This window comes from Dipodomys ordii, unplaced genomic scaffold (assembly GCF_000151885.1).
Source record: "Dipodomys ordii isolate 6190 unplaced genomic scaffold, Dord_2.0 Scaffold20, whole genome shotgun sequence".
NCBI classification, from domain to species: domain Eukaryota; kingdom Metazoa; phylum Chordata; class Mammalia; order Rodentia; family Heteromyidae; genus Dipodomys; species Dipodomys ordii.
The window spans coordinates 2,910,248-2,923,521 of NW_012267236.1; the positions used below are offsets into that span (position 1 = coordinate 2,910,248).

Below are 13,274 nucleotides of genomic sequence, written 5' to 3' on the forward strand. Positions count from 1 at the left end.
TTTTGCATTTTGCTGCATTGACTTCAGTTTTTCTGCTGAATTTTATCTAGGGATAATTTTTTTCTTTTTTTCTGTCATTTTTCCTTTTTCTTTCATATTTTTTTCCTTTTCATGGCATGTGGTTTCGTCTCTTTTATAGTCTAGCCTATCTTTGAACTTGTGATCTTCCTACTCAGCTTCCTAAATTCTTTTTTTTTTTTTTTTTTTTTGCCGGTCGTGCGGCCTGAACTCTGGGCCTGGGCGCTGTCCCTCAGCTCTTCAGCTCAAGGCTAGCACTCTACCACTTGAGCCACAGCGCCACTTCCAGCTTTTTCTGCTTATGTGGTGCTGAGGAATCGAACCCAGGGCCTCATGCATGCAAGGCAAGCACTCTGCCACTGAGCCACCTTCCCAGCTCCTACATACATATGCACCCACATACTAAACTTAAATCATTTCTTAATTGCTATTCCAGTTTCAGGGTCTGAAGAAAGATGGTGAACTCAGATAGGACAAGATAGGGATAATTTCCCTCATGGCTATTCTAAATATTTGAAACACTTTCAAGGCTGGTCATAGCCCTTGGTGATGCACAGTTGGTAAGGCATAGGGGATGTATGCAGGTGTGAGTCGTATTCTCCATAATTAGAAGAACCTTTGTATTCCGGGATGGGAAGAGTATCCTTGACCCCAGGAAAACAGTAAGTCCATAAAGCACACACACAAAAAGACCTAAGTCCACTTATTAAACAATTCTACACACACACACACACACCTTAAAAATAGTAAAATAATATTCTCACAAACAATCTGAGTTTAGAGAATGGGTATCAAGGACATGCACAAAAGCTTTCGTTCCACCCGTATGTAAGTGACTCTAGAGAAAGAGAAGTGAGAAACGGCCGACTACATAACAGTCTTTGTGGCACCTAACTTGGGGCAGGGGAGGAGGAAATAAATAGTTCATAGCTTGGGTAAATCCTCTGTCCCATAGTCCAGCTGTGGCGCTCCCATGATATCACGAGGCAGTAAACAGCCAAATATTGTCCAGACAATTTCCTGAGACTCAAGTGCATCAGAGTTTCTCATCTTGCTCTTTCCAAAGCCGGCGTGATTGGCTCCTAATTTCTTAGCCTGGAGTCAGCCATCCTGCAATACACATAAGAAGGTTGCATGGCTGAGTCTTATCAAAATAAGAGTAATCCTAGCAAGTGGTTTTGCTCATGAATGTAGGGAAGATCACAAATCATCAGTATCATCGAATCTCAGAATTAAAATCATGTGGCTAGGGGCAGTGGCTCAAGCCTGAAGTCCCAGCTACCAGGAAGCTCAGGGGAAAAGGTTACTTGAGCCCAGAAGGTGGAGCCAGTCTGGGCAACACTGAAAACTTGTCTCACAAAATTAAGTTTGCCTGGAACCAGTGGCTCATGCCTGTCATACTAACTTCTCAGGAGGCTGAGATCTGAGGATTGTACAAAGCAAGCCTGGGCAGGAAAGTCCATGAGACTTCTCTCCAACTAACCATCAAGAAAACAAAAGTAGAACTGTGACTCAAGTAGAAGATCACCAGCCTTAAGTGAAAAGCTAAGAGACTGAGTTCAAGCCCCTGTACTGGCACAATATAAATACATACATACATACATACACACATATTAAAATTAACATCATACAGTCCACCCAGCATATATAAAAGATGTCCATGTATGGGCCAATAAGGATTTGTGTAATACAGGGTTTCTTAAAATGTACTCCACAAACATATTAGCCCTTCAAAATGCAACTAGTTAAAAATGCCTCCCTCGGGGCTGGGAAGGTGGCTCAGTGGCAGAGTGCTTGCCTAGCATGCATGAGGCCCTGGGTTCCATTACTCAGCACCAAATACACAGAAAAAGCTGGAAGTGGTGCTGTGGCTCAAGTGGTAGAGCGCTAGCCTTGAGCTAAAGAAGCTCAGGGACAGTGCCCAGGACCTGAGTTCAAGCCCAAAAAAAAAAAAAAAAAAAAAAAGCTTCCCTCTTAGAAATCTACAATATAAATTTGAATAGAAAAGTACTTGTGGATATAAGAAGTGTGTAAGAACTTACATAATCATATATATACATATATTTGTATATGTATATAAACACTGAATTTTATTCATTATTCTATGATAAATGTTTGTTGATTCAATTTAATCTTGCAAATATAATGGAAAACAAAAGAAGGCTTACAAAGAAAATACTTATATTCTTATTGCCAAGAGAGTAATCATGGCAGTCTCTGTAATCTAAGTATGTAGTGGTCACTTGGGAGAGATAATCTGTCGCCATGGGAAACACACACACCTTTCAACTTCAAAATGAGGTTAAATCCTAGCACTTCATTGAAGGAAATGCACAGGTTATAGACACAAGTACATTTTCAGTTGCCATGGTTTGTGCATATCCCTTAAAATTCATATCATAATTGTGGAGGGGTAAATACAATCAAAGTATGTTATATATAGGTATGAAAATGTCACAGTACTTTGTACAATTAATACAGGTATGAAAACGTCATAGTAGGCGGGCGCCGGTGGCTCACACCTGTAATCCTAGCTACTCAGGAGGCTGAGATCTGAGGATCGTAGTTCAAAGCCAGCCCAGGCAGGAAAGTCTGTGAAACTCTTATCTCCAATAAACCATCAGAAAACCGGAAGTGGCGCTGTAGCTCAAGTGGTAGAGCGCTGGCCTTGAGCTGAAGAGCTGAGGGACAGCGCCCAGGCCCAGAGTTCAGGCCCCATGACCAACAAAAGAAAAAAGAAAAAGGAAATGTCACAGTACTTCGTACAATTAATATATGCTAGTGAAAGTTAATTAGAAATTGAAAGAAAAACTAGAAATTGAAAGAAAAAGTTGACTCCCAAATTCCCATGTGCATGGTATTCAAAGGTAAACTTTGGGAGGGGCTGAGGAGGAGATAGCATGAGGATGGGGCCTTTATCAGGGTATTGTGGCTTTCCAAGAGCCAGCTGAGTGGCCTGCGTGCTCTGTGCTGCAGGTGGAGTCCTCTGCCATGCTTTAATGTAGATGCTGGTACCTCTGCAGTGCACTTGTCAGCCTCCAGAACCTCCCGCTACCTACGTAACATCCTTTGTAAGGCACCTGATTCTAGTCGCAGAAAAAGGACTGACACCTGTTGCTTATCATGTTAGAATTTTTTTAGGGCTGAGAACTATCACCTGATGCTCATCAAGGCAGAGCACCTTTAATGCATTCGTTGGTCTTGCCTGGCCAAAAAACCAAAAGTTTAATAACTGCTTTGTCTACATTATTCAACTTGTGGTATAACTTCTTTCACATTTTTTTCCTATGTGTGTGTGGTTTTTTTTTGCCTGATCAAGGTCAAATGTTTTCTCATTTTCTACTGATCTGGTTGAACGTAAAACTACACGCCATATATATGCATTTTACACAGGACCATAACTGCATTTAATGACTGGCACAGAGAAACTAAATATTAGTGGTCAGTGAGGCTTTCCTATGATTTATGAGATGAGAAATTGAAAGGGCAAGAGATCATTTGAAAATATGTGGATTTCATAGTGTGTGCATTTTATTTCAACAAAGCAGTTTTTTTTAAAGAAAATATTATTTCACCTATTTTTAGTCCTGAGGATTGAACCCAGATTCTTACGCATGCTAGACATGTGCACCACTACTGAGCTACACCCTCAGCTCCCACAGAGAGATTCTCAAAAGTTAGTGCCCTTGAGATCTGCACTTTTCCCTTGAGGGAAAAGAAGGAAAGGGGAGGAGAAAAGAGGCGAGGAGAGGAGACAGGAGGGGGAAAGAAAGAATAGAAAAGGAGGTGTAGTTTGAATAAATGTCACCCAAGAGCCCTCAGGTTAAATAAAGGCTTTGTCCTCAGCCTGGCTCTACTAGAAGGTGCTGGAATCCTGTGAAGGTGAGGCCTAGTGAGAGGTTTCAGGTCCTAGCATAAAACTGGGCCGGAGGTGTGGCTCAAGTAGTAGAATGCCAGCTGTGAGCAAGACAGTGTTAGGAACAGGAGGCACTGAATTCAAGCCTGGGGAAAGAGAAGGGAAGGGAAGGGGAGGGGTGGGGAGGAAAGGGAAGGCAGCAAACAAGCCCTGTAAGACTTTGTAATACATTTCCTATGGCTGGGGCAGTACAAGGCCTTGTTCCTACCTTCAGTGAGGATAGAGCTAGAGGGATGATGGCTAAAGGTTAACAGGGCTTGCTTTATCAGGAGGAAGTGTGGAGACTGTGGGCTTGGGTCTCCAGAAGAGTGGAATGAATGTGGAGGGCCACCCAGGAGAACAAAGAGCACTGGCTCAGTCCAGGAGAATCTCTGCCCAGTTCAACACTCCATTCAGGAGCCATTTCCACAGGGAGGTGATGGCCACGCTCCATGACATTGCTTTAAATTTCTCCAAATCCTTTTTCTTCATATCCTACGAGCTGTTGACTCATAGATTTATTGAACGCCATCTTGAATCAATTTATAATTTCAGTGTGTTCTAATAGATTCCATATGGGTCTTAATTGACTTGAGCTGATCTGAATGTAACCCTTGTGTAGAGGCCGAGCTGGTTCACAGAGCCTTGGGGTCTTTATCTCTGGCTCTCACTATCTTTTCTCTGTGCTGCTGTCAAAAGTCTTTTTTTTTTTTTTGTAGAGAAAAATCTTTCCAATTCTGCTCTGTCTCCAACTCTTGCTTCCATTGCCCTGACTTTGGGCCCTGGTTCTTGCTTGAACAATTAAAGCTCAGGGGCATAGTGTCCTGGATTTTAGATATATGGAGTTCACATGCATGACCACCTTTGCAAAGCATTAGAACACAAGCCAGTTCCATTTTCCACACAAGGAAAAGGAGGTGCAGGGAGAAGCAGCCATCTTCCCCAGGTCACACAACTAGCCCACAGCCACCCTGGCAATGGTATGCCTCGATTCCCGCAAACACTACTTTCAGAACTATCAGGCTGCCTACCGAAGCCCATCTCAGCACCTCCAACCTCCTGATTTCATTTGAGGATTGACGGGCACTGACCTCACCCTCCTAGCTGGTCTCCCCCTGACCATCATCTTCATCAGGTTCAAACTCGGTGCCCCGATCTACCACATCCACACCGGCTTGCACTCTTGGCTTCTCATTTTCCCACTTGGCAAAGCCTTTGTCCTTGGCGGCTTTGTCATGGAACTTGGATTTCATTTTGGGAAACGTGTGGGACCCAGAATCCCCCCAGCTGGCTTCTGACCACACAGGTTCGGTCTGGGTGGCCTGGCTGGTGGTAGCCCGCTGAAGTCTCACGGAGATCTTACGAGAGGAGCCAGTGACCAGTGTGATTGCTCTGCTGTCCAGGTCCCGGTGTCCAGCAGTGACCCCAGGAAACTCAAACACTTCATCCTGCACTGTGAGGAGAAAGAGGAAGGTGAGTATTTGGCATCTGTTTGACAGCCTGCCTCCCAGGGGGTTACAGCAGGAGTCCCACATTCAAGGTCAAGGTTGGAGAGGAACACACCACGCGGGGGACAGACTACATTAGCTGCAGCTGAGTTGAGCCTTTAGCAGGACAACAACATAGAGAGAAAGTGAGGAGGATCAAGGAGGTTAGCCATGGACGCTCATTGGTGTTTCTACTAGACTCGGTTTAAACCAAGAACCTACATGAGGTCGAAGGGTGGAGAAGTGTGGCAGCCAGGAAAGCAGAGAGCATTACCTGGGGGCAATGAGGGGCTTCCTGGCAGTGATCCATGACTACTGCCCAAGGAGGGTGCCCGAGCAAGTCGCCTGCAGGCCAAGACCAGAAGGTCCTTGCACTGCTTGTGACAATTGGCTCCACAGTCTGAAAAAAAAATCCCAAGTGCATCATAGGTGGTGAGGGGGAAGGACATGGACCCGGTACTGACAGGGTTCTAGAATCTTCCCTCCCTTCCCCTCTTCTCCTTCAGACTGGGTTGGATCTCAAAGTCCTCCTTAGGCCCGCAGAGCGTTCTAGGGGTTGGAAAAGAGCCTTGGGCCTCTTCTTTGTTTCCTGTAGGAATAAAGTTCTCATAATTCCCTCAGCTTATTTCTCTATTCAAGTCACTGAAGTGTCTGCCGAGCAAACAAACAGAATCCAACCTGAGACATCTGTTTGCCTTTGCCTAAAGCTAACTGGACATTTGTATGGAGCCTCAGTTTCTCTTATTAGCAGGACCACCTGCTACCTCTCCATTAGGGCATAGTGTTGCTCCATTCCGTAAAATTCATTCCCATTTTCCAAGTACTTTTCCAGAGTCTGTGATTATATCTTCTGCTTCCTTTCATTGTATGGAAGTAGAAAACAAGGCTGGCTTCTGCTCCACATGGAGTCTATAGCTTTGCAGGGGAGAGCAGAATCTGAGACACCTCCCACAGCAAGGTCTGGTGAAGACAGTCAGATACTAACCAAGAACCAGCTCCTGCTTAAATAGCAATGATGTAGCATAAGCCTGGATAAACAAGTAATACATTTCTAATATGTATTACATATGGCATTTGCTAAATCCCTGTACATTTATAAATTTGTTTATAAATGTCAGTGAAATGGGGGCACTAAAAGTAAGCTCATTACAAGCAACCACGAGTGTAAAGGCTTCTCCTCTTCCACTACCCCTGTGATTTAGTAGAGAAGGGAGCAGAGAGGGAAAGAACAGCCTTCCTCTTCCAACAGTAGGTGTGGCTCCTTCCATTCTCTGCAGTATTTTAGTTAGGTAGGCCTGTCTCTCTTCAGAAATCCCTCAGTTCCAACCTTCACTGGTGCTGGTTCTCGAAGGATCATAGCGCTGAGGGATAAGCTGCAGTGTCATTAGGGGAATTTGCTGTCCTCTTTTCAACAAGCCATACAATTCACATTTTAGACAGGAAGGTCACAAATTTGTCACCAGTGTGGGCTTAAAAAGTGAATTCCAGCTGGGCGCCGGTGGCTCACTCTGTAATCCTAGCTACTCAGGAGGCTGAGATCTGAGATCACGGTTCAAAGCCGGCCTGGGCAGAAAACTCTGTGAGACTCTTCATCTCCAATTAACCACCAGGAAACCAGAAGTAGTGCTGTGGCTCAAGTGGTAGAGCGCTAGCCTTGAGCTGAAGAGCTGAGGGACAGCACCCAGGCCCAGAGTTCAAGCCCCATGACCACCACCACCAACAATAGAAGAAAAAAAAAAGTGAATTCCAAACATCCTGGGTTACACACATATCAAGATCCTGGGATAGGCCTGGAGAAAATGCCCTGAAGTGAATGAAGCAAATCAGGCCAGAGAGACAAGGGATGCGTGTTTTTCTCTGCTACATGGAAGCTAGAACTAAAATATTAATGTATACGAAAACACATACAGAGTTGTCTGCCAGGTGTCCACAAATGTATTCAACAAAATACGGTATTTTCAGGGGAGAATTCAGAAGGTGTAACTTCCTTAAAGACAAACTCACAATTCACCAGATGAAAACCAAGAAACTGGTACTTGAAAGGTGGAAGAGGGTAAAGAGAAGGAGGTAGAGGAATAAAGAGGGGAGGGAGGGTAGAATACACTCATAAAATGGCTTATCCTACAAAACTATGAACATTGAAGGGAGAGGACAGGTTGGGAGGGATGGGAAGAATGATGAAAGGAGTAATTTTGCCCAAGATGCATGCATTCCTAAACCGATTTGTTGAATGGTAACTCCTTTGTGCAATTACTTCAGGATAATACAAATATAATTTTTTAAAGACTCTGTTTTGAAAATTAAAATAAACAACCAATCAAAAAATTTCACATTTTACCTCTCCAAAACTGAGACTCTTTCCTGAACATAATATCTTATGTCATTCGTTCAAGAAAGACCCCCAATTCTAGATAATGCCAATTGCTTCAGTGGTTAAACCAGACTAATTGATTCCTATTGAAAATGTCAAAATACTTTTTTCAATGCTAACAAAAAAAACACCCACATTTATTTACCTTTGCATTTGTATCCTTGCTTGATGATGCCCCAGAGCTGTAACAAAAGACAAAGGAAAGTCAGGGAATCTGAAGAAAAATCTTGAAGGAAAACAGGGCTACAGAAAAGGATGTCCTGCAAACAGGATAATAAGAACACAAACAGGATGTAGCTGCTGGGGACACACTTCCTGTCTGAGAGGAAAGCCCTCCCCCAGTCTTTCCAGCTGTGGTGATGGGATGAGAATCTGAAGTTGGTACTTTGGTTATGAAATAGCCTCAGGAAAATTTACTGGGAGAGATGGCCACTTGGGGCTTCTAACAAGCCCCTCACTCTCCCTACCCTTCAATAATGATGCCCTTTGTGGGAAATAAAGTACTCTAAGAAGAGCACTGATTTGGATTCTGCCTCTATATTTTCTGAGTTTTACTTGTTCCTTGAGGAATCCAGAAGAGCAATGGGTTATATGTATTCATGGATTCAATATTCATATTTGCTCTATGTTTGATCCATGCCAGGGCAGTTGGAGACATCAAAAAGGCTTGGAATCTGCTAACCAAGATCAATGACTTCCAAGTGGTTGATAAGTGGGATGTGAGGATTAAATTAGAATTGCAAGAGACCAGTGTTTTGGACTAAGCTGCTGCACCGGGCCCCAACAGACCAGATTAAAATCAAAATGGAGTCACTCAGGTTCTATACCACCAAGCTGAAACGAAGTTGTTTATCAGACCTCCTCAGAAACCAGGAGGAATGAGAGATAACAGCTACATTTCCCAAACATCCAGTGTCAGTGGCCACAGTAATAAAGTTCTTTTTACTTATCCTAACAATCTGAAGAAAATATATTAACTAGTGGTTTTTCTCTTATTCTCTCTCCCTAACCCTGGCTTATAAGCAAATCAAGGGGCCAATCAGTTTTTAGCATTTATTTATTCATTATACTTAAGTAGTTGCACAAAGTGATTTCCACTCAACATGTCAGTCTGGGACTACAAAGCATCTTGATCAGTCTTACCCCTCTTATCCTTCTCCTCTATCTCTCCCAACCCTATGCATCCCCTCAGTTCACCTAATTCCATGTTTACTTATACACATTGAATATCATGACTGCATTTGCCCACCCTTCCTCTCTCCATTCCTCTATTTTCTTCAACCTCTCCCTGATTGTAAAACCAACCAGTGCTGCGTGGCTCTTATGGAATACTTATTCTATTATGGTTCTAGAATCCCAAACAAAGCCAAGTTGAATAGCCACAGCTAGCACTCTACCACTTGAGCCACATCACCACTTCTGGCTTTTTCTGCTTATGTGCCACTTCTGGCTTTTTCTGTTTATGTGGTACTGAGGAATCAAATCCAAGGCTTCGTGCTTGCTAGGCAAGCACTCTACCACTGAGCCATATTCCCAGCCCTCAGGAAGGGTTTAAAAGAAAATCTTTGCCCAGGAGTTCTGTGCTGTCATCCTGTTGGTGGTATCTTTACTGTCCTCTTGTAGGCTCCATTGAGTTCAAGGAAACCTTTCCAAGTCCTCCCTTCTCTCTGCCCACAGAGCTGAGCACAGGGAGAATGAGGGCTCAACTTAATTAAAGAGGCTTAGCTCAAGGTGAAAGACTTCCACTGCCAACATTTCCAGAGGTCAGGATAGGTGTGTGTTGTTTGCTTAATGAAATGATGTGGAAAGAAGTAGGATCAGTGGCCTCCTGGGGCTTGTGAACATTTTCATAATGTATCTCAGGCCATTGCAGCCCCCAAGTGTGGGAATCATGGCCCTAGGGAAAGAACAAGTGAATTCCAACGCACAGTGACTCAGGACAGCAGCTAGACTGTTCTTTAACGTTTTCCTAACAACGAAATCCCACCAGTGGAAAACCCAGCCCTTCTGCGAGCCTCAAGGGTTACTTAAAATGCTTTATTAAGGGCTGGCCGTGGCACAGTGAATGAGTGCTTGCCTAACCCTGGGTTCAAGCCCCAGTCCCACAAATGAAAAAGCTTCCTCCTGCCAACAAGAAAAACAACCATCAAAGGCAGAGATCCTCCCAGACTCTTACCATTATAGGGAAAATATGGTGGATTTGTGTGGGTTTCATCAGAATACATTATTAAGGTGCAAACACCTCCTGAGACAGGGCAACCCTCTGCCTAGGGGCTAGGAAGAATTATTTGACAACTGAATGGCTGAAAGCCCTAGAAGCAGAGGATGACCGGAAAAGGGGTGGGGGACTGGAAAGAGAAGTGGGTGGTCAGGAGAGTCATGCTTTGTCTAACCCACAAGGATCTGAAGAGGATAGCCAGCTGGCTTCTCCTTTATAAAAGGTGAATATGATGATCCAGGAAATAAATGATCTGTCAGGTTCTACCACATGGAGAACTTTGTAGTGATAAAAAAGATTCTCTGCTGGAATAGCTTGTAATAGGAATAGGTAATGATGATAGCTAACGTTTATTGATCTCGTGTTATGTGAAAGGCACAGTTTAAAGCTCTTAATATGTATTCACCTACTTGATGTTCATGATGGCCTTTTGAGACAGTATTTTCTTCATCTTTACAAGGTGTCATAGCTAGTAAGTAAGGGAGACTGTGTCACCTAAGGAAAACAGAGGAGGGTATTGTTTCTGGTGGTCTGCATGTTAGCAAACCCAGGGCAGTGGGCAGAAAGAATGACTTAAGTACAACTTTGTAGGGAATAGCGGAGTACACACCTGTAATCCTAGCACTAGGGAGCCGGGGCAGGAGGCTAGCTTAAGCTAACTAGTGAGACAATGGAGGGATATGTACTAAAATTCAGGACCTAGCAGGAGGGAAAGTGAGCACATTGTTTCCCAATGCTCACCTGACCACCATGAGAAAACACTAGCCAGGGAGAAGAACTGACTCAGTGTACCAGGCAAGGAAAGTAGAAGGTGAACTCATGTAGATGGGTATCAGGAGTATTTCCCACAATCCTTTGTCCTGAGATTAAAGGCTGCGGTAATATTTGGAGGAATTCTTCATGATGTCAGGAGCGCTGGACTGACCATCACGAGCCCTGGCTATGATGCATGGTCCTGCTGCTAATTGCCCATGTGCCCTCCAGGAAGTCACCTTAACTTCTCCAGATCTCAGTGTCTTCATTTATAAAATATGGGGATTACCAACATTCATTCAATCCCGGATTCCTAATTCAGACATGTATCGCAGGGAAAGTAGAATCTGTCCTCCTTACCCTTAAAATAGAATCTATTTTCAAAAAACGAAAAGCCAAGGCGACTGGGAAATGGTCTCTTGCATTTCTTCACAATTTCTTTCAATGATGTATCTTTAGAGTTCTATTCATAGATTCCTTTTTTTTAAAAAAAGGCAATCTTTTTATGTTTGTAAATTAATTAAATTAAATAAAACTGTACCAATGGAATTAAGTACATTTAAAAAATATAAAGGATTATAAAAACTAAAGATGGCCTACTTTCAGAATTCTAAGAGTGTCAAGGAATGCTTAAAAAGGAATATAGCAAACATCCCATGATATTTTCTTTTTATTTATTTTATTTTCTTTTTTAAATTTATTTATTTTTATTGTGAAAATACCATACAGAGGGGTTACAATTACACGGGCAAGATCATGAGTACATTTCTTATCAAGCATTGATGCCTCCTCCTTTGTTTCCCCTTCCTATCCCTTCCCCCCGCCATGATATTTTCTTTGCAGCAGCATGTCTGGTGTTAACTTGATCACTACAATAATAACATGGTGGCTAAGTGTTCTGTGGAGTCCCTTTTGCAGGTAGGAAACAGAGACTCAGAGACCTTATTCAAGGACATAGAATTAGACATAGAGGGCAGAACTGAGATTCAAACCCCTGGGTTCCAGACTCCAAGTCCAGGGCTTTCTACTTCATCTCAGCTGTATGAAGGGCCATTCAGCACTAGCACTGATGCTCTCATGAGTCTAAAAGAGCAGAGTTGATCATCATCACACCTCACCATAGGACAGATGACTTATCCTAACCATGGGGGAACCATGCCAGAGCATCATTGCTACTTGGTCAGTTGTTGGAGGTTGGACTTTTACAGGACAGCATTATACCCAGCCCATCCTACTTAAGCTCTATTTTGTTTATTTGCTTGCTTTTTGGTGTTCTTTTTTTTAGGGTTTTTTATTGTTTGTTTTTTGGTGCTGGTCCTGGGGCTTGAACTTAGGGCCTGGGCACTGTCTCTGAGTTTATTTTTGCGCAAGGCTAGCTAGTGTTCTGCCACTGGAGTCATAGCTCCACTTCTGGCTTTTTATGGTGCTGAACTGGAAATAAGGGTCTCACAGACTTTTGTGCCTGGCTGGCTTTGAACTGTGATCCTCAGACTGAAGCCTCCCAAGTAGCTAGGATTATAGCTATGAGCCAATAGTACCTAGATGCCTCAACATTTTTTTTAAGGTTGTGCCTTTATTTTTTATTTTGCCAGTCCTGGAGCTTGTCCCTGAGTTTCTTTTGCTCTAGGCATTCTACCACTTGAGCCACAGTACCACTTCCACGTTTTTCTGTTTATGTGTTACTAAGGAGTTGAACCCAGGGCTTCATGCATGCTAGGCAAGCACTCTTCCACGAAGCCACATTCCCAGCCCCTGCCTCGGCATCTTTTTAAACTTTAAATCATAATAGAAAAACTAGAGACACATTTATTTTCGGCTGGAGTGGTCTGGTCATGCACTAACAGAAGAGGAAGTTTTTCCTCCTTAGGGTGGGTGAAGACTAATTAGGCTGGTCTTTTCTCATAACCACTGGAGTTTCTTATGACCACCTGGGGCCATCTTTGAGTTGACAGCTACCTCTTATTTATCTGTTTCCAGGAGGAAGTCTGCTTGAAAACAAATGCCTAACTTTAGACTCCTCAAGCCAGCCAGGGCAGAAAAGTAGGTGAGAGTTTTATCGCCAATAAACTACTCAGAAAAAACTGGGACTGGCACTGTGGCTCAAGTGGGGTAGAACGCTAGCTTTTAGCACAAAGAGGCTCAGGGACAGTACCCAGGCCCTGAGTTCAAGCCCCAGGATCAGAAAAGAAAAAAAAAATAGGTTAAGTAAGTGGTATTTATTTATTCTTACTACCATCATCTTCTCTCCAAAGATTTATTTTTTCCCTGTTTAAATTGGGAGTTATTAAGCTACACCAGGATGGGTTTGTAGTGATGAATACACTCTTAGATAAGTGCTAGAAGGAACTGGTTAACATTAGTGCTCCCCTTAATTGTCGTCATTTATGCATCCCAATGCTGAATGCCAGTACTCTTTGTTTGACATCTTTCCCTGGCCTAGGTTAGACAGAAAAACCACTTTCTTGGACTAAGAGGCCTCACCAGCCTTCCCTGTCTTGGCTAGCTCTACATACCTAGACTATGGCTAACCTC

At 43.3% G+C, this 13,274-nt stretch overlaps 1 protein-coding gene across 11 annotated transcripts in view; it reads right to left on the reverse strand.

The window, feature by feature from the left end:
- Positions 1 to 742: 742 nt before the first annotated feature.
- Rasgrp3 (RAS guanyl releasing protein 3 (calcium and DAG-regulated)) overlaps positions 743 to 13,274 on the reverse strand; it is a 101,465-nt gene continuing 88,933 nt past the window's right edge. For 8 of the 11 annotated variants that reach the window (XM_013013776.1, XM_013013778.1, XM_013013777.1 and 5 more), the window contains 3 exons: positions 7,917 to 7,953; positions 5,675 to 5,800; positions 4,615 to 5,366 (listed from right to left, as the gene is read on the reverse strand). In XM_013013776.1, the coding sequence (XP_012869230.1) occupies positions 5,014 to 5,366; positions 5,675 to 5,800; positions 7,917 to 7,953 (516 nt within the window). In that variant the 3' untranslated portion in view covers positions 4,615 to 5,013. Of the gene's footprint in view, positions 1,129 to 4,614; positions 5,367 to 5,674; positions 5,801 to 7,916; positions 7,954 to 13,274 lie in introns of those variants that run through there. The other 3 variants (XM_013013782.1, XM_013013773.1, XM_013013779.1) reach the window with 3 other exon arrangements.